This window comes from Dromaius novaehollandiae, chromosome 8 (assembly GCF_036370855.1).
Source record: "Dromaius novaehollandiae isolate bDroNov1 chromosome 8, bDroNov1.hap1, whole genome shotgun sequence".
NCBI classification, from domain to species: Eukaryota; Metazoa; Chordata; class Aves; order Casuariiformes; family Dromaiidae; genus Dromaius; species Dromaius novaehollandiae.
Window position 1 is genome coordinate 25,879,014 of NC_088105.1, and position 27,896 is coordinate 25,906,909.

The window sequence follows — 27,896 nt, forward strand, 5'->3', positions numbered from 1 at the left end:
CCCGGCCGCGCTCGCCCCCCCCGCTCGGCGGCGACGCAGCGGCGCTCAGCAGGCGGCCGCCGCCTCCTCGGCGGGCGAGGCGCGACACCGCGGGCAGGGCGGCGCCGCCAGCGCCCGCGCGGCCCGGGGCCTGTCGCAAGCGGCGGCCGCGGGCGCTGCCGGGGCCGCGGAAGGGGCGCGGCGCGGAAGCGGCGAGCGCTGCTGTGGCGCGGCGGCGGCGGCGGCTCCTCGCCATGAGGCGGCCGTTGGGCGGCGGCGCGCGGCGCTGGCTGCTGCCGCTGCAGCTGCTGCCGCTGCTGGGCGGCGCCTGCCCCTGCGGGGACCCGCGGCTCTGCGACCCCGTCACGGGCACCGGCGGCTTCGAGGTGCGCGTCCGCCGCCCCGCGACCCCCGCGCCGCCCCCGGCCGCGTTTGGGAGCCGCGCTGCGCCGTGCTGCGCTGCGCCGTCCCCGGGGCGGCGCCCGGTCGCCCCGCGGGGCCGGGCCGCGCCGAGGGAGCCGGCATGCGCCGTGGCCGCGACGTGTCCCGGCGCTTTGGCCGTTTGGGGCAGCTTTTCGTGTTCACGCAGCCTCCGGAGCGGGGCGGCTCGCGGGACGGCCGCGGTCCGCCAGCAGCTCTCCGGTGCTGTGGGTTCGCGTCGCTCGCTTCGGAGCTCTCCTCAGAGGGAACCGCGCTGCCCTCGGTGCCCGGCAGAGGCTGTCGGTGCCTGCGCTGATTTGCCCAGGACGTGTCAAAACACACCAGGGGCTTTAGGCTTATTTAAATTGACTGCGTTACAGTTCAGCAAATTTAAAAAGTAGGTAGATGTGATTTACTGGGAAACCCTGTTGTTCCAGTGCGCGGGTTGGTTTGATTTGTCCAGGTAGCGGACGGCGCAGTGCAGCAGCGCTGCCGGGTGCCACGCGCGGCCTGGGCCGTCGCCCCCATGTCGGGGAAGGGTGTCATGGCGGTCAAGGTCGCAGATGAGTTTCCAGAAGAACGTGTAAAAAGAGCACTCCTTAAAAATTGTACTGTGGAGGGGTGTTTGTAACTAACACGTTTGCTTTTTACTGCCTTTCTAGGTCTTTGTGTTTGATGTCGGACAGAAAACGTGGAAATCTTACGATTGGTCAAAAATTACCACTGTGGCAGCCTTCGGGAGATATGATTCGGAGCTCATGTGCCACGCTCACTCAAAGGGTGCCAGGATAGTACTAAAAGGTTGGCTGTATTGTGAAAAAGTGGATATTTATGCGATAACTTAAGAAGAGCATAACGTATGTAGGGCTTTAATACCTTGACATTTTACATTCAACAGTATACAAAGTATTAAAAAATCAGTAAGAGGATTAATAAGAGGACAATGCACAGAGGACTGTAGTACCTTGACATTTTACATACGCTGCTGTGCAGAGTATTAAAAAGAATACCAGCTGTGGCGTCTGCCACAGTAATACCAGAATGTCTGGCACCTAAATAAAAGGCCTCCTCTAGCAGGGAATATTCCAGCTGCAGGAGAGTAGGGAGGAAGTGAGGAGAGCAAAAGCCTGTAGAGGAGGCTTATTTGCCTCTGCATTCTGGATGTTACACACAGTACCCAAAAGACAAATACCAAAGGGATTATAAGCAATTTTGAGTATTTTTCACTTAAATCAATTCTTGTACACTAGGAAATGATTGAGTTTTAAAACATGAATACTTGGGAACTCTGTGTAGGTCCAGATACTGATTACAAAGACAAAGTCCATCGTGACTGCCTGCACTGTAATCATATTTCTGTGTAATCATGTCTATGCTGTTTTGAGTCTGTCAAGGCAAAAAAGGAATAAAAGACCACAATGTGGAAAACAATAAAGGTTACATGAAAAAGTGTGTTGTCAAGGTGGCAAGACACAGTCCCTGTGGCTCTGTGGAAATATTGGAGGTAAATTGTCTTCCAGAAAGGGAGTTTACAACGGCTAAAAGAGCGTTAAGCAGAAATGGGGAAACAAAATTGTAGGAAAAAACTCCCAGAGGATCTTCATTTTAAACAGCGCTGTCTCAGAGAAACTTAATATTCTCTTCTGATGTGGGTTCTCAAAATTATGTTTGGGGAGGGGGGAGAAGCTTCTGTGTATTTTCCATGTAGGCATAAGGATGAAGTAGATGTCAGTACAGGTATAGTGATTTTTTTCTCTTTGGGTTATATTAGTTGATTTAATAAAGGCAAACCTTTCCTTGGTATTACTACTGTGATGCAAATGCATTTTAACTCTTGAAGACTTCTTGTTTAGGTGATGTGTCTCTTAAGGAAATTGTTGACCCTGCTAAAAGAGCAGCCTGGATATCCCAACAAGTGGATCTTGCAAAAAAACAGTATATGGATGGAATTAATATAGACATAGAGCAGGAAGTTAATGAAACTTCCCCCGAGTATTATGCATTAACAGAGCTTGTTAGAGAAACTGCAGCTGCTTTTCACAGAGAAATTCCAGGATCACAGGTAATAAAAATGTACTTTATAAAAACATTAAATTTAACTTTATGAAATGCAAGAAATTTTGAGAATGTTGTTTAACATATGAATATGAACATCTTTATGCAGATCTAAAGCGTGATATTGTCATGAATGGTTAATTGCGAACGTTAGCTACGATATTCTTTCATAAGAACCACTCTCTTAACCTGTGTGAACTGTTCATGATCTGATGTTTATTTTATCTGCTGATGAGGTTCTCTTACAGTTAATGGGTATTGCAGTGCTAGACACTCTGCAACATTTTGGAAACGTCCTTAAAAGTTTAAGCTTTTTTAAACAGAAGACAAAAGAATTCCTAAATACTATATACAGTATTAATTTGAGTATTTTTCCTTCAGGTAACGTTCGATGTGGCTTGGTCTCCAGCATGCATAGATAAAAGGTGCTACAACTACACTGGGATTGCAGATGCCTGTGATTTCTTATTTGTGATGTCTTATGATGAGCAGAGCCAGATCTGGACAGAATGTGTTGCGAAAGCCAATGCTCCTTACCTTCAGACTTTAGCTGGTGAGCACGGACCTCCTCCCCAAAAGTTGGAGCATTTCATTTTTTCACACGAGTAGTTAGATTGCCTTTTCTTAAATACACTTTTGATTGTATTAGTGTTTTTTAGGAGACTCAAACAGGTTTTGTCCTAATGAGAAAATAATATCCCACATTCTTAAGACACTACAGGTAGGCCTTTAGCAGTTGTTTGTTGTTACTTGTCAAATAAGTATCTAGCTCTCTCTATTGTGAAAAACACTTCTAGAACGACAACAGGCAGCCAAACAATGGTGTCTGCCTGGACTTGCAAAGAGCCTGACACTATGACCTGTTTGTCTCTAGAACTTGTGAAACGTGCTGCTTCCTTTGAAGTTGTAGTTTAAGAAATGTTTCCTTTGGCAACAGAGCAGGTTTAAACAGTGTCCACACTCCTTTGTGTATTCCCATCTTTTTCTACTTCTGCTGGTACACGTGTTCATGCAGGTGCACTGTGAACTGGATTAGGGAACTGATGTGGTTTAAAAATAATGCAACAAGAGAAAGTGGTTATTTTAAATTTGGGTCAGTTCTCTGATTTGGTTCCTCACGCAGACCCACAAGGGACTGTATCAGCACAGGTGACCTGAATGAGACAAATGAGAATGAAGGCTGCTCAAACCAGCACACTTTCTTTTTTTTTTTAAAAAAAAAAAAAAAGGCTGAGAGATACCTAGTGCTGACAGTTCAAATAAAATGAGAAATATGTTACAGCTTATCAGCACTGTTGAGAAAGCTGCTATGGGCAACTCATTTTAACTGTGAGTAATTAGAACAATTACTACTGAAGAGAGCAAGCCCAGGAGTGTGCAGCTAGGAGGAAAGAGGAGATTATACCTTATCCTCTATCTAGGGATTGTGTAATTCTTACGTGGGCTCTGGCTATAGATTAGTTGTAAGAATATACAACATAGGAAAGGACAATAACGCATTTTAATTTTTATTTCCTTCAAAACTAGGATATGAGGAGTACATTACTATGGGCATTGATCCTAAGAAGCTTGTGATGGGTGTTCCCTGGTATGGCTATGATTATGTCTGCCTAGACTTAGATAAGGTAAGGTAAAGATTGTTCATAAGGTAAGATAAAGATTGTTCATTTGCAATTGTATTGTTAATCTTTCTTTCCTTGGAAAGAGCCAGCTAGATTTTCCTGACCTTGTTTTTAGATTAGGAAATACAAAATACAGTGGTTTGATGGGTAATAACTGGGATATGAGATAGCCTTTGCTTGACTGATAATTGATAGGAGTGTGTTACCAAACAAAGCGTTTTTTATCTATTCCTAGGCAAGGTGAAGCCTACGATACCCAAGGATTAGTCAAATCAAGGATTTGATTAAGGAAATATAGATGTTATCTGTATGAAAAGAGATGATGTCCACGGCAACTATAACACTTCTATCTGTCTTGCCAATATTAGGCTCACTGCTTAAAGACAAGGTGCAACAAATAGCAAACCTATGACTGTTAAAGTATTGCAGTTTATGGATAAATCATGGAGTCTCAAAGATCATTATATTTACAAAAAAATGTAGGCATGAATTAAAAGTGGAAGGGGAAGAGATAAGAGATCATGTAAGTTAAATAAGGTCCATTGAATCCTCCAGTATCACAGAGTAAACAAAATGAAAGACCCATTCCCTAAATTTCCCCAGTGTCCTTCCAGTGGTGACAGAGCTGGGGCATTATCCGAAGGGCTGGTTTCCTTTTCTGTGAAGCCTATCACTTACTCGCAGCGGGATAGAGTACTCCGGCAGATGTGAGACCCAGCTCACCATGTCAGGGAGCTGTGCTGGCTCTGCTGGTATTCGGTGTCACTAGGTATGGGAACTTGAGGGTCAGTCTCTCCCCTTGTGAATGAAAGAGGAGGAGATGCCCACATCCTCCACAGGTAGGAGTCAAGATGGCCGTTTTCCTTTTAGTTATTCTTTCTCTTATATCCAGCTCTGTCTCTCACTTGGTTTCTTCCAGGCTCATTTCACATGCCTGAGCTATATGCAGGATTACTGTGGCCAGCATGTAATTTGCTGCCCACACCTGGCAGCAGGGTTCCCAAAAAGCTTTCACAGATAGGTATTCTTTAAGCCTTATTGTTTCAGTTTTACTTTAATTCTAGTTCAACTTCAGTTTTAGTCTCAGTTGCACATTACTGTTTTTGAAGCCCTGAAATTTCGTGTGGTGGCTGAGTATTCTGTTAATTATGGTGATACTGGTAAAATAAATTCAGTAGCAATGCCATTTTTTCCCAACATTAAATTAGCGTGAGGAATTAGAACTATTCACTTGAAGAATTTTTTAAAAGTCTGTTTTAATTTAGTTCTGGGTAGAAATAGTATGTCTGGCATGGATATTTGAAGATTTGGTGGTTTTGTGCCCTCTCCCACCTTTTGTGGCATTTTGTGACTTTCTTCTTGGCTGTACTGCTGTTCTGGAGTTCAGTAAATCTATGTAATGTGAAACTCATCTCTCCCACTTTTTGTTTTGTTTTGTTTTTCAGGATCATGTTTGTTCCCTTTCCAAAGTACCTTTCCGAGGGGCTCCGTGCAGTGATGCTGCAGGGCGTCAGGTCCCCTATGGAGCAATAATGAAGAAGGTGAATAGTTCTATTTCAGGGATCCTGTGGGATAAGGTGCAGAAGTCTCCATTTTATGAATATAAGGTAAATGTCTCTTTTATAAGACACCATGCAGGTTGTAGATTAAACGTTCATGAACAATAGTTCTTTGATTATAAAGCTTTCAGGATTAGATTCTTCCATAGTGTTTTCTACTTGGCTTTTTCATGTAGTAAAGGGTGGCTGGATCGCATATCTTAAATTTTTAGTCTGGAAAGGGGGTTCAGTGACTAAACACTACTAGGAGTAATACGAGTAAAATATGAAGATTTTTAAAAATGTAAAAAAATGTGAAAATAAAAAAATATGAAAATAAAACATGAACATAAAATATGAAAATTAAAAAATGAAAATAAAAAATATAAAAAAATAAGAGTAATACTAAGAGTAATGAGGTTTTTCCATTGCTCCTCAGTTTTCTTGAGAGGAAATGTACCATGTGAGAAAGGATGTTTTGGTACAAAGAAATGCTAGATTTTGCCCTTCATCATTATAGTTACTTTTATGATATTAATGACTGATTTAAACTGATTTTTAACTGATTTTTAAAGCAATTCTGAGTGTTTCTTAAGTTTTTCTGGAGGATAACAAATACCACAAAATTGCCACGAGTGGCTTACCTGCATGTACTCTTGCACATTCACTTTCTGTGTAGACATAGTGAATGAGGCCATGAATGATTATGCTTACACAAACAACACAGTGTATGCACTTCTTGTTTCTTTAGACATAATTTTGTTTCATGTGTAAATGATTAAAAGCTTTAGTAAGCAATGATCATCTCAAAGCAATAGAGCTTTGACAAAATTTCATAACTCTTTCTGAAACTGTTTATTGCTGAAAAAAACACTTAAATCTCTAACTAAATTTGCGAGTTGATTAGACAGCATGCCTGATACCTTAGGCTGTATTAGGAAAAAAAACCCTAAAATACAATCTAGCTAAGTCTTCTTACCTAACTTCAGTTAAAATGTATCACTGTTTATAACTTAAAAACTGAGATTTTAAAAATAAAAAAATTGCCAAGTATTTGACTCTTAAAATTTTTAGATGTGAGAAATAATTGTAAATCAGGAAAGTATCTTAATATAGATAGCTTGTATATCTGAGTTTTTAATTGTACTTTTCACTTCATTCAATGGAAAGCACAAACATGATATTTTAGAGTTCATAAAGTTTTGATTACTTGCATAGCTAGATGTTGACACTAGTGTTTAAATGTGGGGGGTTTTTTGTTTTGTTTTTTGTTTAGGACTCTCTTGGTCACTTCCACCAGGTATGGTATGATGACCCTCGCAGCATCTCTTTAAAAGCAGCATATGCAAAGAATCGAGGTTTAAAGGGCATTGGCATGTGGAATGGAAATAGTCTTGACTACTCGAGGGAATCTGTAGCAGAACAACAAACTGAAGCAATGTGGAAAGCCTTGACACCGTAAGAACTATATGAAATCATGAACCACTTGATCTAGAATGATGAAAACTGGTAATTTTGATGATGGCATTTAATACCATAGATTTTTGACTTTCTGTAAATATACCATGATTGCAGTCAAAGCTTTGAGAACTAGCCAAAGTCATTTTGTTATTTTTGTATGCAAAGCAGTATTTTCGTACTTCATAAAGTTTCAGTATTGCTTTATCACTGCTTTTTAGAAGACTACTTATCTTTCTCACTTTTCACAACTGCCATAAGTTCAGTCAGAGCCTGAACCCAGTGAGTATGCAGTAGTAAGTAGGACCAGGTGTGAATTTACAGGGGCAATCTAATAATGGGGACGATCTTCACTAACACTGCCTGGTGCTGGAGGTATTCATTCATTCTGTTCATCCCATCCCAGTCTACATTGTAGGTAAGTCAACCTGGAATAAGATTAAGCGCAGAGTATTGGAGAAACAGATGGCTGCTTACATGCAACTTGGTGAAACTTGTGCTTGAACTTGATTACTGCTCTAGAAATTAAAACACTTTTATAGACTGATTAAATTATGTAACACTAAGAAGTTTTATCAGACTTTTTGTTAGAAAAGAATATGCAGTAAACTTCTGTTTTGTGGTGTTTATGCATCATGTATGAATTTCTTAGTTTCAAATTCCAAAAATCTAGGAATTTATCTTAAAAAAGGAAGAGGACTTTGGCATTTTTTCCATTTCAAACTTCTCTATTTACTGAATACTAGAAGACAGGAGCCTACTTAATGAACTGTGAATATATTTTTCCACACTTTCTAAATTTCATGCAGTAGCCCTTTTTTTTTTTTTAATCCAGTGTTGCTTCTAAGAGAATAGGGGATTATATTTTCATTTGAGATAATATTTTTCATAAGGTAACTGTATAACTTGTTAAAATATCTCTAGTTATGGAGAGGTTGACTGGTGCGTACATGATTTTTTTTTTGTTAAATAAAATGCTGTCTTCGCTAAGGTTGATGAATAGTATTCTCAGTTTAGGCTTTACTTGCTCCACGATTTACATCCCACACTTTTTCAGAACTGTTTCACAACTGGATTAAAGTGCAGCTGTGCCCTGCTGAAGTGACTCTGTTACTTAAACAATTAAATTAGGTATGTGTGGTCAGTTGGGGGGGGGTGGTTGTTTGTTTTGGGGGAAGGGGCAGGGGGGCTAAATAGTGAATGGGAGACCACCATAGAATAGCACAGAACCAAAAGCCCTATGACTATGGAAGATGATTTTGTTATATGACTATCTGACTGCTGTGATTCTACACATAATGGAATACCGAATGTGAAACCTACTGCTCTCACATATAACACTTTTCCCCTGGGTGGCAGATGGGAGGCCTCTTCAGTAGACCTCTGCTTCTTCTGGCTTTAAAAGCTGAATGCAAGAACTTTGCACAAAAAGATTAATTCATTTGACATATAAATTCTTAAGTATTTTATGTTAATCATTTATGTTCCTATGCTACAATAACATGAGATATTTATGATCAAATTAAGATGTTTTCTGAAGTGCAAGAGCAGGGATACAAAATGCTGACTGAATGCAAGATGACTATTACAAAACTCTCCTTCCTGTAGCAGTCAAGGAACATGAGTTGATTTTGGGGGGGGGTGTCAGATTTTCCAGTAGACTGTTGCCTGCTCTAAGGCAAAAACCAGTCACAGTTTGTGGTTTCTAGCTCATTGCCCATCTTGAAATCCTATATCCATAACTTGATTTTTTTTTTCTTTTTAAAGAGTAGCAGAGGCCCTGGAGAATGTTGATACAGGTGAGGACAGAGAGAACTTTTGAAGGCGCACTGACCTGTTTTGCTTTTAATATTACGCTTAGGCTTTTTAGTTTACTAGTTTAGTTCTGCTGCTACTGATAATATTAGTTTTTGTAATACCTACTTCAAGAAGCAGAATCAGGATGGCTTAAGCTGTTTTTTCATACATTAAAAAACCAAGAACCTGAAGAACTGCCTGTTTTTTAAATAAGACAGTTCAATCTTGAATTGCGCAAATGTGCTTGTTGTTTCAATACTTTAATACTTAAAACTTTTGTTAAATCTTTTCTTAAAAAAAAATTGGAAAAAGGGTGGTTTGGCTCAAGACATTGCAAGTTCCTCCTTTCGAGAGTTGCACAATTTTCTTCCTCTATTACTGATTTCCTATCATGTTTCACTTGCAGTAATAAACACAGTCCAGTCAGGTTTTTAGCTGACATTATTACATTAAGCAGAACAATAACATGCTGGAAGTTAATGTCTTGAACTGCAGGGAAGCAAACATGAGGGTTGGAAAAAATTAATAGCAAGAGGAGGCTTCTGATTATTCTTTCAGAGATTTGTTCTTGGAGCACATGTACAAACTTGAACTTGAAGGAAAATAGTATACAATACTGCAAGTAAATCTGACCAAGATCATCATTACTGTTGTCCAAGACAAAGCTTGCATCTTCCACTAATTATAGAATTGACTATTCTCCATGCAGGTTTCCTGTAAAAGGAACAAAAACGGCTAGCTATGAAATAATCTTATCTGGGATTTTGTTCATACTGCACAACATATTAGAAATATATCTATCTATTTATTATCAATGACAGAAAAATACTAGTCAACAGCTGAAGAAAACTTACTATTGTTCTAGTCCTACAGAAAATGTATTTTATTCAAGAATTAAATATGTATGCCCCAAAATCAGAACAGGAGACTTTTGTTTATAGGAATACTTGCTTAGCAAATATTTTGTTTACAAAAGACTATCAACATACTTGTGTGATATTACACAATTCACTGATTTGCACTTTTAAAATAATTTGGTTTTGTTTTAGACACATTACTATGTTAAACTGCATGTTTAATTAGCTGGGTAGTGTTACAATAAGAGTGAGATTTAAAGAGAAGTGAGTTGCAGTATCTCAGTAGCTTAGTATACAAATTCCACAGCATTTACATATTTGATGTCTTTTTTACAACAGAACTTTAAGAATATAAAAACAAAAGCTTTGAAATTTTGAGCTTCTATATACATTACAGAGCTTCAGTAGACCTTACAGCTGCAAAGTTATGTCATCTCCTTAAATTCCTGATTTTCCAGACTGGAGAATAAAAGCTGAATGAATCTTCTTCTGCGTCAGCTCTGCTCTCAGTGCTCGTAAATCAGATGCTGCCTGTTTTCTCATCTACAGAAGAACCAGTAATTTAAGGAATTGTAATTTACAGAAGTTTTTGGAGTTGACATGCATATGCATTTAAGATTGAATGTCATGTGGGATGGCTGCATATAGACTGTATCTTTTCATCTTTAAACTCTTGCATGTCTAACTAGATAGCCTAGTTCTAGCACTGCTGCCTTCTGTAGTTTGCCTTGGTGTTTTCAAGAGTCAACCCTGGAATTCAGTCCTTATTCCACTCCTTGTTATACAATGGCCCACTTTTAGGAAGTATGATGAGTACAGCCACTCCAGACTAAATAAGTTGTATGGGTATTCTCTGCCACATAGAAGAGACAGATTTCAAGAATTCAAAGCTGAAACACCATCTCATGTAAATGCCTCTACTGTGCTCCACCTTCCTGAGGAAGCCATAGGCAGCACCATGATGGAAGGTGAAGCAGGCTGCTCTCAGGCTGGACCGCCATTTCCGTTTTGTTGCTTGTACCAGGATTTTTTTTTCCCCCAACCATGGTGTACCACTGATCTGCACCTGACCTAATATGTTCCATTAAATTACCTTTACAATGAAACAGGAATTTTATGAGAGACTGTGAAGCTCAGCTTACACAGTACCTTTAAAATTTAAGTAAGTGCTTGAGTGTTGTGCATTCAAAATCATCTAATAACCTGATGTTCTGGAGTAATTTGGCTCAAGTGATAAAGCTACAATGACAACCAATACTATAAATATTCAAAATAAGAACTGTTCAGCTAATATTTATGTCTTCCACTGTCTGGGGAGAATCTGCATTTTTATACAGAATAACATTTCCACTGTTTTAATTAAAAGGCTCCCTAGAATAAAGGCAGAGTACCTTGATTTCTATTACAAGTTTCATTTTTGTGTCATCCACCTGCCTCCTCAGTTGATCAATATCACGCTGTACTGTAATAATCCGGATGATTGTGTTATTCTGTGTGAAACAACAACGTAAAAGCGTTAATGTATTTCTGCGTTATTAGATAATGTATCTTTTCAGTCATAGGGTATGAATTCCCCTCTCAGAAGTAATTCCCCTAAACTCTTTTTTCCAACTCTTCTGCCTTCTTCTAGTTTCTAATACATGCGTGGCCAGCTTGTTTTAAATGCCTTAGTCTTAAACACTCTGCTCTTCCATAGAAGGGAGCTCTCTTCAACAGTGAGTCCTTCAGCTAAGTGTGAAAGTTCTTCCATTCCCTGTTGCTTTGGGAAGTTAAGATCCAGATCAAATTGCTCTTGAGTAATAGCACAGCATTTTGCCATTAGTTTTTATGGCTACTTCCCACATATAATAAAGAGGCACACTTCAAGTTCAAATAGTCTTTTTTTTTTTCCCCCCCTTACAGGCTTAGCATCACTTTATCCCATAGATGGCACCTTTATTGATGGGACTGCTACACCCATGTGAATGTCTAGTGCAGATGATAAACCCATCTTTTCAGCAGTAGCTGTGGGTGGTCCTAACTTTGTTTGAATTAACCTGTAAAACTAAAATTCATATTTTCAAAATGGACATTCTGATACTTAGCTAGTGTATGTCACCCTTGGTCCCTGGAAGTCTGTAACCCTGAGGAATGGGTGTGCATGTGGTAATATTCTCTTGATGTTCCAAGCCTTTAAAGAAGTACTATTAAAGTGTCAGCTGAAGCAAATGATGTGATCAGGTTGCTCATACAGACAGTCATTAGGTAGTAACTGTAGCCCTCTGTTAACCCCTGCTGTAAGCCCCCCCGGGTTCAGCTGTCTGTGTTCAAGGGTCCAAGGCCTACCTCTGACACAGCACAGCTGTGTAACCCTGGCTCAGATGGCTGAGCAAACATGAAAGATGCACAACTGCAAAGGAGAACAACAGGGAGGGCAATCAGCCTCCTTGGGGGCTGCTCAGGCATTACTGGATCATTGGGTTGAGTCATGAGCGTCACCGATGCTGAAAGAGCTGATGGAAGGTGCCAGCTCAGCAGTACTGAGGATCTGTGCCCCAGAGGCCATCCCCTCCCCGTCCGCCAGATGCCTGCCTCACCAGCAGAGACTCCTCAGGTGACTTACCAGGGGTGGAGAGCAGACTAGTGCTTAGCCTAACAGCTTGTTAAATCCTAGCTAGCTTCTGTGTGTGTTGGCCCATAAATAATTGCTTTATGCATTTAAGCTGTGCATATCCTTCTTTGTGCCTAGCTAAAGATGTCCCAAAAAACTGATGCCCCAACATTCTGACCCCCCCAAAAAAGAGGCAATAACATATCTGAACCCCAACATAGCTAATAATACATTGTATCAACGCTATTAATACTTTTACATTTTAGATATTTATATTAAGACAGTTCCAACAATATATATTCTCTGTATATTTTAGATTGTATCCCAGCTCTTAGATGCAAGCATAAGACACTACATATGCTTCCTACAGTTTATTTTTCCTACTCTAGTTTCAGATTTGCTGGCAGACTTGCTTCTATGAATACATTTAGAAAACTGGCAGATTTAACTAGTGGGAGAGGTGTTTTCCCCATTTCTTTTATCTTTTTATTTATTCCTCTCTGAGCTTCCCATGATTTGACACCAACAGTGTATTTCCATTAACACAGAACTCACAGTTGCAACCACTCCAAATGCCTCAGGGACTTTTTTTTTTTCTTCCAAACACAACTAGAATTCATTACCTCTGTACTTGAAATTGGGGATGATGAGAACCATGTGGAACTGAACAATTCATTAATTGCACTGAACAAATGGATTTTTGCTATGAGAGGCTGTCATACAAACACAAAGCAGAGACACTCAAATGGTCAGACTTAAGCATTTCTTTAGTCTTACTAAGAATGGGATGCAGTAACTCTGTATTGGCCCCACCTCAGATCACTGAAAGACGTTTGGTTGCTGGAGCTGGTTTGTAAGTCGTTGGCTAATGATGAATCGGTTACTTGCATTTATATTTTATATAAAAAACAGGTTATGTAAAAAAGAGTAAATAACACGCACAAATACCTTGGAATTTGTTGTATTAGTTGGTCGTTTTCGGGTATCTCTGGCTTCCAGTTGCAAAAGTAATTTCTGGTAGTAAAGCTCTAAATCTTGTCGTAGTTTGTTTAAAATACCCTCCAGTGAAACTGTAGCTTTCTTTGTTTCGAAGTACTTCTTTTTCCATTCCTCACGAACTGCACAGGAAAACCATAGTACTATTTAGTCTTGTTTACCTTATCATAAGATGTTTTGAAGACAGTAAAAACCCAGTAACAACCAACTGATCTTACAAGATTCAGCTGGCTAATATGCATATTAAAATACAGCAGTAGATTTCATTAGTGAAAGCCTTTGCTAAAGTGACATTTGTTACAAGTTGCAACAGAATTTTCTGAACGAGCAATCACCTAAACAAAAGGTTCTATCTGTCCTCTGAGACATGACAGAAGCTCCAGATCTCCAGACAGACAGAAGCTCAGAACCTAAATTTCATTCAGCCTGGCAATTCTGCATTTTTTGGCTGAAAAAGAGCTCCAGACCTGTGACAACTGGTATGCCCAACACCATCTGAAGTCCGCAGCTTCACAGTAACAGAATTAGGAGCTTTATGTAGAATTTGAGCTTTGCAGGGCCAGAGATTTTGAACAGCTAGTTTATGTAGAACTCGGATGATTTATGGGAAATAGTTATTTACCTTTACATTTAACTATGATTCCTTGGGCTACACTGTTATTATATTATCAGTGACTGGCACATATTTACCCCCCATATTTGATGTGGCAGTCCTATGGACAAAATACATCTGCCAGCCTGCAACATGTCTTAAACGCTTCTTTCTTCCAAGGCTTACTTCAGGAAAGCAGGAAACAACTTCTCAGCTACTTACCAAAAAGAATCCAGGTTTTGGAGGACTACAGAACATATAACTTAAAAGTGACTGTCACTGTGGCAATCTTAGGAGGAAATTAAATATAGACTGTATTGCAGCTTACGATGTGCCCTTCGCGCCTTGTGAAGAAACATGTTTGTGAAAGCACTTACTTATGAAACTCTACAGATCTGACTAAAATAATTGGAAGGTAGAGGCGCTTCTGTAAGAACCTGCAGAAGCTGTTTGAATCCTTGTGAAACAACCTTTAATTTACCTAACTGGATAACATAATTTAAGACAATGCAATTCAAGACTTATCTCAGCAGGGTAAATTAGCTTACCTGCAGCCCCACGCTACCACAGATTCTCTGCTTCTAGTACCCATGCTTGCTTTTTTAAAATATGACTTCGCCATGCTGCAGAGTGCAGTGTAGCCATGCCCTCAGAGAACAGCTGGAAGAAATGGCTTGTCCTTTCAATAAAGCTACAGGTGATCTAGCTGAGACTTCTAGCAAGTCAGCTGTACTTAAGTACAAAGACAGTGCTCTAAGAACACTGAAGTTATTAAACCTCATATGTGTATAACTGGAATGTGACTTAGGGAGAGTAGTTTAAGTGTAAACTTGAAAATTTTAACAAGAAAATTTGGGAAAGATTTCAGTGAGATTCCACCCTTGTTAAAAAATGAGGTCTGTCAAGCTTGTCAGGACAGCTCATAATTTCCATGCCATATGCTGAATACCATTTGACAGGAGATATAAAAAGTATTATGCTGGTGGATTGAATGGAAGTCCTAGCAAAACCTGAGTAAGCCCCATTGTTAAAGGTAGTTTTAGAATATGTGAATTGCCTTGGGCCTCAAACAATGAACCAATCTGAAGTAGCTCTCTGGATACCCTATGTCCATATGTGACATAACTTCAATGGTTTATAACAGCTAGGATTTTTTTTTAGATTTATAACACTGCCACAAAGAAGTGGAAGCAGACATTTCCACCTTGAATTTTTCTAGCGCACTGTTAATACAAATGAGCCTTCTCAGAGCTACTGCTTAGCCAACTGCTCTATCTATAATTAAGCTCACTCACAAAGAGACAAACATTTTCACATTGGTTTTAGTGTCACTTCTCAATCATTCCAAGTTCCAACAGAAATGAAAAGTGTACCATGGTATCTCCTCAGCTTATTTTGTTCCAGTAGCCCCTTGGCTTTTTTGATCAGGTCTTCTCTAGTTTTTTCCATGCATCTTCTGTCTTTCTTCATCTGCTGCAGTTGTTCTGCCACCTTGTTTTCTAAAAATATAACTATATTTAGCAAGTGTTTGGATACTGTGAGTGGGAAGGATCAATCAAGATTTTCATAACGCACCCAAAAAATTAGAGAAATCCAGCACGCATCCAGCGATTTATATGGACACGAACAACTAAATGCCCTTTTAAATGCCTAGACTATGTATCACTAAAACTACTTTCAGAACATTTTCAGCTATATATTGCATATGTTCAAAGCTGTTGCCATGAGGCCAGAAAAGCCTCTAGAGGACTATTTCCTGCTCAACATACTTTGTGACATAAAATGTAGCAAAATCTTTCCTTAAACTCTAGTATAGGCAGAATAAGGTATTTCAAGCTTTCACTAGTCTGCAACAATGGGTCAGTCACCTACCCTCTTAACTATCCTTCTAGATCATGGGCGACAATCCTTAGCCATACTAGTAGCAGTCATCTTACCCACATTCTCACTTGAGCCAATGGTATTTTATCCAATCTCACTCATTACCGCCTTCTATCCACCAGACCACAAGAGAGCTTTCAAGCACTGGGAACCTCTGCCACGTTCTATGAATGCAATGATAATTATGCAATGATAATGGCTTGGAACTTTCCAACCACAAATTAACCTTTGTAACAAGACTGTGAACAGATGTACATACATACGTACAAGTTCTTTTATAAAATAAATATTTCCATCTTCATTAACTGTTCAGTTTTGATTCAGTTCACTTCTCTTTGATTTTCTGGATGCATATACTTACTTTCTGCCTGACTTGCAGGAACTTGAGCTGGGTTCACAGAAAGTGCCAGAAAAGGTGGGCAAGGAGGAGAAAGATATTCTTTTGGACATGTAAGATGATTTTGGTTGTCCTCATCTGCCTAGAGAGTGAAAGGAAACAACAATAAGAACATAACTGTTAATCCTAAATAGTTACATTGCACATGAGAAAAGTCTTTATCTGAGTTAGTATGAACTATAGGCCATGACCAGTCATCCCACAGAGCTATGCCCTGCCTGTAAGTGACCTTAATGAATGGGAGAGCTGAATTTGAATTCTGAATGCAAGCTTTTTTATTCTGTCATCAGTAGAGATGATTACTAAATGCCAAACGGCTAGAGCTCTGCAAACAAAATTGCAGAGGGGAACACGTGGACAAAATTTGGCCCAAAGTACTTTAATCCTTGGGGATGGTAAATGAGACAGAAAGAACTTAGAAGAAAAACCTTCTTTTTGAGATTCACATTGGCTTGTAGAACTGACAAAAGAATATTTTATTTAGCAACTAATAAACACTGATACAGAAATAGTTAAACATAGTTAAATACAGACCTCCACATTGCCACGTATCAGTTAAACAGAATGTCAGTATTTTATAACTACAATGGGCTATTTTGCATATATTTGAGAGAGACATTTTACTAAATGGTGAATCTTTCAGTACCCCTGAAAAATTACCAAATTCCAAGATTTTCTATAATCATGTATTGTGTAAATTTCTTTTCACTCACAAATTAAGGCATTTATCTACAGCTAACTTTTACATTCTACAGCAGTACATAAACTATACAGATACATCCATTAACACTTGCTATATCCAATTCTCTATGGTAAGGAAAGAATTCTTACTAGAAACTGTACTTTACATGATTGGTATGAGGTTCCTTCTGAGCACAAACAATATCTTAAAAGTATTTTTCAATAGCCAAAGCAGGGTGAAAATTGAAACAATAATTAATTCCAAAGGCAAACCCACAGATGAAAAACTTAGTAGCAGAATATATGCTTTTGGTGAGGGAAGTAATACTAGACCAAATGGAAGTAGGCAAAACAGACAAATCTGGCATCTCTGAAGAAAGGTCAGTGTGCCTGAAATCCCTCTTTGCTTAAAAGCTTTGCAGAACAGTATGTGAAGAAGTTGAAAACTGTCCTTTCTTTTCAGTCTCCTCTCCTTTCAGAAAGGCAGCCTACAGGATGATTCCATCTGCTCTCCCTGTCTTCTCTCCTCCAGAAAAATGTAGACTATCTCTAAATATTCTTGTGCATGTCTGTAACCCCACAAGTTACTGACACTCCCATGAGAGACTGGAAGTAACTGGCCTGAAAACTGACATCTGGTTCATTGCTTAGCAAAGGCTGGACTACCCATTTCTAAAGTAAAATTTATAAAAGCAGACTTTCAATTTCATTATTATTTTCATAAGACTCCACTATCATTCCACTCTTCTAACTACCAGACAAAAATCACATCTGTGCAAGAGCTCACATGGGACATTTGTATCTATCTATTCCCTAATACCAGTGTTTTAATGGTGTATATATGATTGCATGTGGGTGCTCTGTATCTTTCTAAATATGTTCTGATTATGCTCTATTGTACATATGTTTTAAAGAATTGTAGAGGTCTTTTTTCAGAAGTTTTGCTTGAGTAAAGGCTTTTAAGATTTATCCCATAACAAATATGAATTTATAAATAAAATGTCACTAATAAAACCAATACAACATTACTGTCAAGCAACTAAAAAAAATCCAGCTAACATTAATAAGACTGAGATAATTATTGTATAACTAGTTTCTATTAAATGATAACCCCAGCAATAACATCCTTTGAGGATTTCATTATTTCATAAATGGTTGGTTTTTCATCAGCAAATCTGCAAAGTAGCAGAGTATGTGTTAACTTTTCTGACTTATTCTCAAGCCTGTATTTGAATATTTTGTCTTTCTAATGAGTTAGCTGTCATAAAATTAGACTATTTCTATGTGGAGGATTGTGTTTATTGCTCCACACTACTAATACATGTTAGCTGGGAAAACACACCTGATTATCCCGTTTTTCACCAGGATCAGCTACAGACTTGCCAGTTCTATATTGCTGCAAGCTAAAGATAAAACAAAGAAGCAAGTGAAGATTTATGTAATCAAATGCTTTTCTTTTCCATTTTCTTTCATTTATTTGTAGTCTTTAAAATAACTTCCTAGTTATGAATTACTATTATCCATTATTTTATCAGAATCATTATTTACGAACCTTTGGTTATTATGTATATATTCCATGGTTTGGTCTTCCCACGTTTTAGGAATTCCAGAATCCTGTGTTCTGTTCCTTCTTAGTTTGGTATCTTCCTGATGGTCGTTATTTTCCATGTTTCTGACTAGCAATTTGGGGTTTAGTTCTGTGACAAGAAAATGATCAAAATGCTTAGATTACACTCAAAAAAAAACAAAAAATCAAGCTCTTTTAAGTGCCAATGCCTTGACTTTCCAACCTGTATTAGCAATTCAGTGAATCAATTCAATAAATAAACTTCTCTGGGGTATGGCAATGTTGTATGAATAACAGGAAAGAAACAAAGGTGAAAAATGGTCTTTTGGTTTTGAGAATTTATATCCAAGTAATGCTGGCAACTAGTACAGGGAACGATAACACAGATAAGGAAACCACTTAATTATTTCACCTTCCCTAAATTAATTGCGTATCTAACACTTTCTACCTTTAAGCGACTGAAGATCCCCTACCAACTGGAGCCAGCAAAGAAACGGACAGCAAAATGCTGTGCATTTAATGTTAACGAATAAATGTTATCTGCTTAAAAATATCCACAAAATAAACAAATATTTCGAAAGAAAATTGCTGAATGACTTTACCTTTACTTATCATATATATCTTATATATATATATCACTTGTCAATCATATTTATACATGTATACACATAAACACACATATGTATTTAAGTATGTGTGCGTGTGCCTGTGCGTGTGTATTTACCTAATTCATACTTCAGTTAATATGGTGATGGAAGGACAGAGCTATTTTTGACAGATTATGATTGGAAACTAAAATTACTGAAAAGTCATCTGAGAAAGCCTTGTCTAATACGCCCTCCAGAAAACCCCCAAAATCACAATATCCAAATTTTGTTCTCTAATTCAAAGTGCTGAGGATTGTTTTAGTTAAGCTCTACAAGGTGCCCATACCTATGAAAATTTGAATATTGCCTCATTCAGTAACTGCTCATTAGAAATTTATAATAGAACATGGGCCACCTTTGTACATTAGCAGTAAAATTCACTCAAATATTGAGACTTGTCTCTTAAAACTATTTCTTCAAAAACAACTTAGGTTATGATTTTGTGGCTAATATTATAACAACGATCATTCAAATCCAATTTAAATATTTCTACCATTTCTTTCTTTACCATTACTAAAAATTTAGGAATGTTAAGAATACTAGATAACTGTTCGGAGACTTAATGGCCTCTAGTATCCATAAGACACCCCAACTCAAAAGAAGTAGTAGCTAATAGATCCCTTTCAAAAAACATTTTCAGTTTTGGCATAGAACTGTTAGCTTAGCTACTTTATCTGTGCTTCAAGCCTCCCATACTTTTGTACTATTCTCCACTGCAGTCCAGTCAAAGAGTCCTCTCACCTCAGTCTTAAGAATCACACTGTTCAATGGTATAAAAATAGATCAACATTATATCAGAGGGAGGGGAGGAAAAACTTTCCCTCCAGTAGTAATGTAGCCATGGGTAACATGACAATGAAAGTGGAAGTGAGTAAATTGCTTTCCCTGATATACTGATAACAGGATTTATTCATTTAAAATTCCTTTTGAATTACAAATACAAAATCATCTTCCTATCTTTACAAATAACAAGTGGCAGTTTAGTAATTTGTTTTCATATAAAAAAGATTAGACAAATGCATCAATCATATTAAAGTGCTTCCTATATCAGTAAAAGTGATAAGGAACAGCTAATCAAAAGTAAAAACTACAGCTCTTTGGAAGATATTTTTCTAACAAAAAAATTAAAATACTGTTCTGATAGCAATTTTCCAAATTATGCTATGACTAAAGATTTTTCTTAATCTTACATTTGCTGTGCCCACTTTCTAAAAAGCATGCTTTCACACAAAGATGACAAGAACAGTACCCTTTTGATATTTAATGTAATTTGAGGGGGGTGGGTTATTCTGGCTTTGTTCATCACTTTGGTTTACATGAAGAGTAAGAGCAGTTCTTTTGGCTTTGTCATTCCATTCGGGAGCATTATGCTCTTTTTGATCCTGGCTGAGACGATTTTGCTGAGATTTCTGTAATAACGTACAGTTCTTCCTAGATTCCCCATCTGCAGTATTTGAATTACTTGGCACAAACAGAGCTCCACTGGATCCATTTTGATCTGCATAATAATTGACATCGAAAAAGAGAAATATTATTTTATTGCAAATGTTAACCATAGTAGCTATTCTTCTCTTCTTCTCCTTCGCTATGCTGGATAAACTTACCTTTCTCTCTTAGCTGAATCTGTTTTTCTTGAATCCTGTTGTTCTGGTCTTGCTCATGGTTTGTGTGCAAAACCAGAACAGACTCTTTCTCACCCCATTCCACAGGACTGTGCACTTCCTGATTTTCTAGCAGATGACTGCTTCGTCTGCTTTCTAAAAATTGTTTACTTTTTACATTTTTTGGAGGGAGAAGACAGGATAATCTTGATCCATGACCAAACCTACTAGCTTCTGCATTAAAGTGATGTCTTTCCTGAGTTGATGATGATAATGGATAAACATCTTCAAAGTATTCCACTCCAGGTAATAAATATAATTCAGGATAAAGTGCCTAAAATATGCAGTACGTTAATCAGACATGAAAGAAGAAATGTGCAGTGTAAAAAGTTTTTGAAAACGGTAGTTTAAAAGCCGTATAATACATACATAAGGAGGAGCAAATGACTTCAGTTCCAGTTCTGCTTCCTGCTTTGCTTTCACCTTGGAAGATGAAGAAAGCGTAACCAATAAAATACTTTTTTTTTTTTTTAACAGTAATGTTGAATATCACTTAATCTATATATCCTGTCATCATCTTTACACGTTACATTTTTCTTAATCAATATTGTCTTCTGGAATGGCCTGATGGGGGAAAAGCAACACAGAATACTATTTTGTTTTCTGACATGGCACTGAAACATTTTGTCTAGTTTTCAAACTTTAAATCAGATCCACAAGAGTGCATGGATATCTGAATAAACATTTTTATCTTGCACTTTCTCTTATGGTTCAGAGGACCTGATCCAATTATCACAGCAAAAGAAAGTCTTCGACTGTCTTCACCGGAAGTTGCTTCAAGTTGAACCTGTATAGAAATGATGAGTTTGTATGCTCTACTCATCTTCTACGACATTGCAAAATATTTAATGTATATAGAAAAATGTACGACTCTCCTGAACACTTCTATATGTTTCTTGAATTTATTGTTTATCTTAATTTCCACTGTGTGATATGAACTTTCTGATTTCAAAATAGTTCTCCTAAAAAACAAAATCTAAAATAATATATGCACTCCATTAGAGAAAAAGAAATCTAAGCTTACATTTAAATAATGAAATAATTAAACTGAACTAAGTTTGGGGCCACGTTCTGTTCTCACTTATGGCCAGGCAATGCCACTCATTCACTGTTACATTCATAGACTATATGAAACAAAATGAAGAGAAAATGAACAAGGTTTTCGTTTATGTTTATTTTTCATTTGAAGGCCCTTACCCTGCAAGTAGGGTACAGCTCTTAGTACTGCTTACCTTGTTACTGTTGTGAAACAGAAGCCTAGAAAAAAAACTCAACAAATATTTGATCATGCAGATGTAATTGCATGAGGTTACCATGACCCTAAACAACAAATAAATCACTTTGTTGATTTACTGCTTTATCCTTCCTTACAAAGTTAAATATCAAGCAATAGTAAATCTCCCAAATTAAAACTGTATCTTTAATTCGTTGCTAAAAATCTTCACTTGTTTCTACTAATATCTTTAATTCTCTAATTAATAAAGAAAGTTTTTATTATATTCCCAACATTCTCAATGGAGCTGCAAAATTTTTCTATTTACATCAGAACTATCAGTGGGGGAGCAAGTATACAATCTTACTTAATATTGCCCAGTTAAAAACTCTTGAATTGTTTGAAAACATTTGCATATTTTTAGATTTACATCCTGTCACAGTCTTTCAGTCTGTCTTCAGGTTTTTCTAAATAATTTTTGCACATTATTAATATTTATTCTAGTCTTCTATGAGGGTAATTTTAGTGATGACTACAAATGAGATAAAGAACAGCACCAAATTTACAGCTTGTAATTAATTTCCTGATCTGTGAGAGGCAGAAGTGAATAAGAGGTGAAAGAAGTACTCTGTACTTAAAGATTTAAGTGACATTAAGTATTACACAATAAACATTTAGACTGATTTTCAAGTTTATTTAATCTTTAGCTATAACTTTTAATATAACTATGTAGGGAATCAATGTGTGGAATAGTTATGATTTAGAGATGTAGCTTTTTGATAGCATAAATCTTGGGCTGTATTACTGGACCAACTAGAAATGTACACATAGAGGAGTGTCCAGCTACAGACTGATTGTAGAGGCCGTTGCGAAGGTCACAGCAGGAACCTTTACAGGAATTCTGACATACTCAATTTTCACTGAAAATTCTTCAAGTAACATACTGCTAACCATGTACTGATAATAATGACCACAGTGGGGAATCTGCAGGAACTAAATCCTTTGTTTATATTAAAAAGTGGAATAGCACTAGAGGAAAAAAAAAAAAAAGTATTAACTTACCACTGCTAGTTTTTTCCCAATGCATTTTAAAAATATAAATTTATCTGCAACTGCAACTCCACCCAGGTACTCTCCAAGCTTCTCCCGCAGCACTCTTAGTGTGATGTGAGGAGACACCCTAGAATGTTGTTATTCATTAATACATCTGTAAGATCAAATAACGATGGCTAGTTAGTAAGAGGGGGAACATAATGCTATATACATATTGGCTTGCATGAAGAGAAGGACCAAAAATGGGAACCATGTTCCTGGAACCGAATCTAATTACATACAGATAAGACAGTCTTGGTGTGGTAGAGCCAGAATATTGCATCTAATTATGCCAGACTGTATTACAAAGGCTGTCATAACATTAGCTGACAATATTCATGTTTTAGGAGCCCATACAAAAAGAGAATATTGAAAGAGCTGAAACTTGAAAAAGACCCCCTTTATAATACTTTTGCTCATCTGCAGATGAGTAACAAAAGTAATTAAAACCGCAATGAAGCATTTCCATCTAGGTGGCAAAGTTAGAGGGGGCTGGTCCAAGACTGTGGAACATACTCTTTCAGGCACTATGCAGTAGAAGAGATTTCATCACTGTCCACTTTAAATGCCAGACATAGTCCTTTGATTTTATCTTCTGCAATTTATAGCAGGGTGTGTGCATGTATGTACACATGCATATGTATTTTAAATCAAAACCAGACACTTCGGTGCAAACATTTCTACTATAGCTAGAGGATGAGAGAGAGCTGATGCAAATATGAATTACATCATTTAATGTACTACTGGAAACCATGCAAATATTGAAGTGTGAGCTCAGTATGAAAATCACCATAGAATAAAAAGCATCTCCACAAAATAAAACAAAATGTGCAAGAGCACAAGTTCTTCATCAGAACATAAGCAATTCTGGTGACTTCTATGCTGCAACATAAAATAAACCAGGGAGAAAATTCAGGCAGCCTGGGACTTTTTATCATCCATGCTGCTTAAGTGTTAGCACACTGTCTAGCATGGTTTTGGCCTAGGCCAGCTATCACTCTCCAAGCAATGAGCAGACATAGTCTGGGGGATGGCACATGCCATTCTCAGCACAAACTGGAGCCATAGGTGATTGCACGCTTAATATTTTCCTCTAATTTCATGATTAATGGAAGTGACCTCTACTCAGATCTAGGAATCCTTTGTTCAGCTGACTCACACAGTACTAGACTCATCAGGCTCACGACTGGACAGTGCTATCAACAACATTCAAACATTGTTAGTATGTGTGGTTGCACGCAACTGCTCAAAAACATTACTGAAGAAGAAAGACAAATGCTGCTGGTTGCATGGGCTGTAATGCTTCCCTTTTAGAAATACGAGCTAAGCTCTTTCTTCATCCTTCAAAACTTCATATACCTATTCCTGGAAAGCTACTGGCTCTTCTCTGATAGCAAGTCTTTTCCATCTCTCCTCTTGAAGCTGGCCCACTGCAGAAACGAATTCAAGATTCCGATAATCAGGCTCAAGGAAAGAGTAAGAACATAAGACCGTGATTTTACAAGAAAAGTTATTCTTCAGCAATCCCATTTCAGTGGTCTAGACCATGAGCTGCAACAGGGCTAAGCCTGAGGTAGTTCAAATAGGCATAATGCTAGCCATAGGCACCACCTACCCTCTGGAGATGATGAGATAACACGTCTCTTCTGACAGATATAATTTTACTCTGTAGAGCAATGGTGGTAGTAAATGACTGAAGGACGGTGTAGAGGAACTGCCATGCACGTGAAGTTAAACGTTTCATAGGTGCTGTCAGATTCTTGCCTAAGACTAAACTCACCTTATAAATCCAGCTGAGATGAATTTACTAGAAAGAGCTGCAGAAACTGTATTCAGCTTGAAGTTCCACACTTCTTCCGGGACATAAAAAACATGAAGCTCCACCAACTAAATCAAGTGAGAAGAGATTATCCTAACTACAGATATATTATTAAATCCTCTTCCTTTGTGCTTTGTTTTCCTTAGTTGGACTTTGAATTTCTGGAGGCAGGAATTGTTTCTTTGCTGTTAGTACATGGACTAGGACAATGGTGTTCTAGATGAAAATGACCAGAACAAATTTTGATTGAATTCCAAATGACAATAGGCTCAGCATCAAAATAATTCACATTAGAACAAGCTCAACAATAAAAATGAGAGAAAAGACAGCCTATGCTCCTGTTGCATGTCACTGTGACGGCAATGGATAGAGCTTACCAAAAATAGTTGATCCCCTAGAGTGTACATCATGGTTACTTGAATACTTCAGCTAAAATTCCAACCTTGTTCAACTCATAAAAACTGCAAAGCCCTAAAAGCCTGATCCAAATGTAGTACAAAGCCTCATGATGAGACCTTGCCAGCAAGAAAAATTTTTCAAAATATTTCTCACAATTGTTAACAATATTAGCCATCTTGAAAGCACAGAAGTGCTCTCGGTCGTGTCTGTGACAAGAATAATTCAGCCCGCTCTGAGAAGGTTCACTTAGATTGTGCCCAAACCTGTGATAGTCATGCGACTATTAATAGCTGGGTCTTGATATTTTTGGTGAAACTAAAATTGTATTAGCAAGGATGATAAATTTCTGAAAAGGTTTCCCTGTAACTAGAAGCCATGCAAATAAGCTACATTAAATATTTCTGCAGTTGTTGAATTACTAAATATAAACAGGAAAAGAATGATTTTTATGGTTACTATGCTAAAAGAAATTTTTTTCTCTCAAGTCTTCTAGAAATGTTGCTTATTTTCTATTTTTTATTTTTATTTAAGAAACAAACTTTTAGAAAAAGTGTAAGAACTCTCACCTGTGATGTTGGAGGTCTCATTCGACTGAACAACATATTGATCCCCACATTTGATCACAGTGGATGCCGGATGGACTTTTTAATTTTCTTTTTGATCTAAGCATTCTTTAAGAATGAGTTCCATGATAAATCTGTTATGGGAGAGGCTATTCCATTAATTTCTTTTATTTTAATTTACCTTTTTTCTCTTCCACTTCTAAGAATAAAAAAGCTTTTTCTGGACTGAGGCCGAAAGCTTCTAGCTAACTGTGGACAAACAGGCTCACCACACCTCCTGCAGAAGCGAGGATCACCTAAGTAACTCGGTGAATAACACAATCACAGCCACGCAGCTCTGCCGGGATCTGCCCTGGAGTACTTCCTCTAACATTCTTTGTCCTTGTCTAAAAACACTTCAGTTGCATATAATTTTCTATACAACTGCATCATGTATCTAAAGGCACAAAATGGGATTCTTGCAAGGTCTGGATTTATCTTTAGTAAGAGGACAATTACAGTGAACCGAAGCCAAGGCATGCATATAATACCTCACATTTCACATTACACTGGCCAAATACAGTATTTCAAAGCAGCTCGACCGTATCGGGCAACCATGTTGGAAAAATCCTTCCGTAAGCTGCCCTGGCTCCACCCCAGCGTTTTTAGGATTTTTCTCAGCACTCTCATTGAGGGCTGTTCCAGAATCACACTATTCCATCACTTACAAACCTGCTGGGTTTCAGCCTAGCTGGATGTCCTACACAGGTAAAAACTCACCCGTCGCACGTGTCCTTTCACACGAGCAGCTCTTCTTCCTTGGGTTTACCGTGCTTGTATTTGGAGAGCAGTTGCCCCTCCTCTCCACTTCCATTTTGCTAGTTTCAACAAACTCTCTGCTCTCCCTATCGTCTTAACGGCTCTTCCTTGCGCCCCTTCTAGTTCTAATTCAGGTTGCCTTCAATGTAAGTGACCAGACCTTCCAGATGAGGTCTCACCCACGTTCTGTACAGTGCAATTAAGATTTCTTCCTGTCCGTAGGAAAAATCTACTTAAAAGGGTCTATGTCCTTTTCATGACTACACTGCAATGAGCATTCACAAATGACCTGGCTAGCACATCCAGTCACTTCTCCTCAGTGTCAACCAAAGACATTCCAGGGTGTAGAAGACATTCTTCTTATTAGGCCTATAGAGATGCAAGATCTTGCATTTTGTATCAGTAACTTTCACTCCATTTCATTATTCCAGGCTTCATCCGCTTGGACTGAATATTGTTTCTTCATCTAATCTGCCATACAGATAACGAAAAAAAAAAAAAACCCATTTTTGTGTTTCCTCAGTTTCAGGGGCCTTTTCTCAGGAAGCAATTGGAAACCTAACACAGAAATGTAAGATTGTGCCATCGGACGCACCGTGGGAGCATTCAGGGCCCCAGCATCAGGCACCGCATTTCCCAGTAATTCAACCTTCCCCGGAAGTACGGGCTCGGCCACGGGAGAGCCAGGGCCCGTTAACCTCCTGAGGACCCCCCGCAGCGGGCCCTCGTCAGGTGTGGCGGCGCGAGTCTCACACGGGCGCCTCGGCCTCGGCCTCCGCCAGCGCCCGGCAGCGCAACCGCGGGGGCGGGGCAGGGCAGGGCAGGGCCGGGCCGGCGCCCCCGGGCCGCCCGCGAGCACCGCGCGCCTCCGCGCCCCTCTCCGCGCCCGCAGCACCGCCCCAGCGCGGCGCCGGCTGCCGCTGAGGCTCCCGGCAGCGCCCCCCGCGGCGGCGGCCGTTGGCGGCCCCGGGCGCGCGGCGGTTGCGCAGGCGCCGCCGGGCGGGAGAGTTTGGGACGCGCCGGAAAGTTGGGGCTGGGTGTGCCCGCCTGCCGCTGCCCGCCGCTCCTGCCCGCGCCCACCATGTCGGGCTCCTCCAACGTGGCGGCCATGAAGAAGGTGGTGCAGCAGCTGCGTCTAGAGGCCAGCGTGAGCCGCGTGAAGGTGAGCCGCCGAGCCGCGACGGGGCGGCCGCGCCGCGCCGCCATTACCGCCCGCGGCGCCGCCCGCGCCCCGGGCTCCCCGGGCTCCCCGTCGGCGGCCGCGGGGCGGGGGA

The 27,896-nt window shown here is 39.1% G+C and overlaps 2 protein-coding genes across 11 annotated transcripts; one reads left to right on the forward strand and one right to left on the reverse strand.

The window, feature by feature from the left end:
- On the forward strand, positions 1–11,128 carry CTBS (chitobiase). 9 transcript variants are annotated; one of them, XR_010390229.1, is made up of 10 exons: positions 2–365; positions 1,062–1,200; positions 2,253–2,461; positions 2,836–3,007; positions 3,982–4,079; positions 5,522–5,683; positions 6,891–7,072; positions 8,090–8,203; positions 8,840–8,871; positions 10,066–11,128. XR_010390229.1 is itself a non-coding variant. In XM_064515993.1 (9 exons), exons 1-8 carry the CDS (start codon positions 234–236, stop codon positions 8,175–8,177), a joined length of 1,158 nt encoding a protein of 385 aa, XP_064372063.1. In that variant the 5' UTR covers positions 1–233; the 3' UTR covers positions 8,178–8,203; positions 8,840–11,128. The 9 variants fall into 9 exon arrangements, 5 of the variants coding, with proteins under 5 accessions (XP_064372063.1, XP_064372062.1, XP_064372065.1 ...); XR_010390230.1 differs by having other exon boundaries at positions 8,845–8,871; positions 10,185–11,128; XR_010390228.1 differs by having other exon boundaries at positions 3–365; positions 10,185–11,128.
- SPATA1 (spermatogenesis associated 1) lies at positions 9,928–27,880 on the reverse strand. Of its 2 annotated transcripts, XM_026116511.2 has the most exons (14): positions 26,584–27,880; positions 25,828–25,958; positions 24,824–24,930; positions 23,014–23,131; positions 21,108–21,161; positions 20,682–21,012; positions 20,327–20,575; positions 18,416–18,560; positions 18,206–18,266; positions 16,147–16,264; positions 15,278–15,403; positions 13,265–13,434; positions 11,118–11,216; positions 9,928–10,269 (listed from the first exon to the last, which is right to left on the reverse strand). In XM_026116511.2, exons 2-14 carry the CDS (start codon positions 25,861–25,863, stop codon positions 10,165–10,167), a joined length of 1,719 nt encoding a protein of 572 aa, XP_025972296.1. In that variant the 5' UTR covers positions 25,864–25,958; positions 26,584–27,880; the 3' UTR covers positions 9,928–10,164. The 2 variants fall into 2 exon arrangements, with proteins under 2 accessions (XP_025972296.1, XP_025972295.1); XM_026116510.2 differs by having other exon boundaries at positions 25,828–27,880.
- Positions 27,881–27,896: the final 16 nt, after the last annotated feature.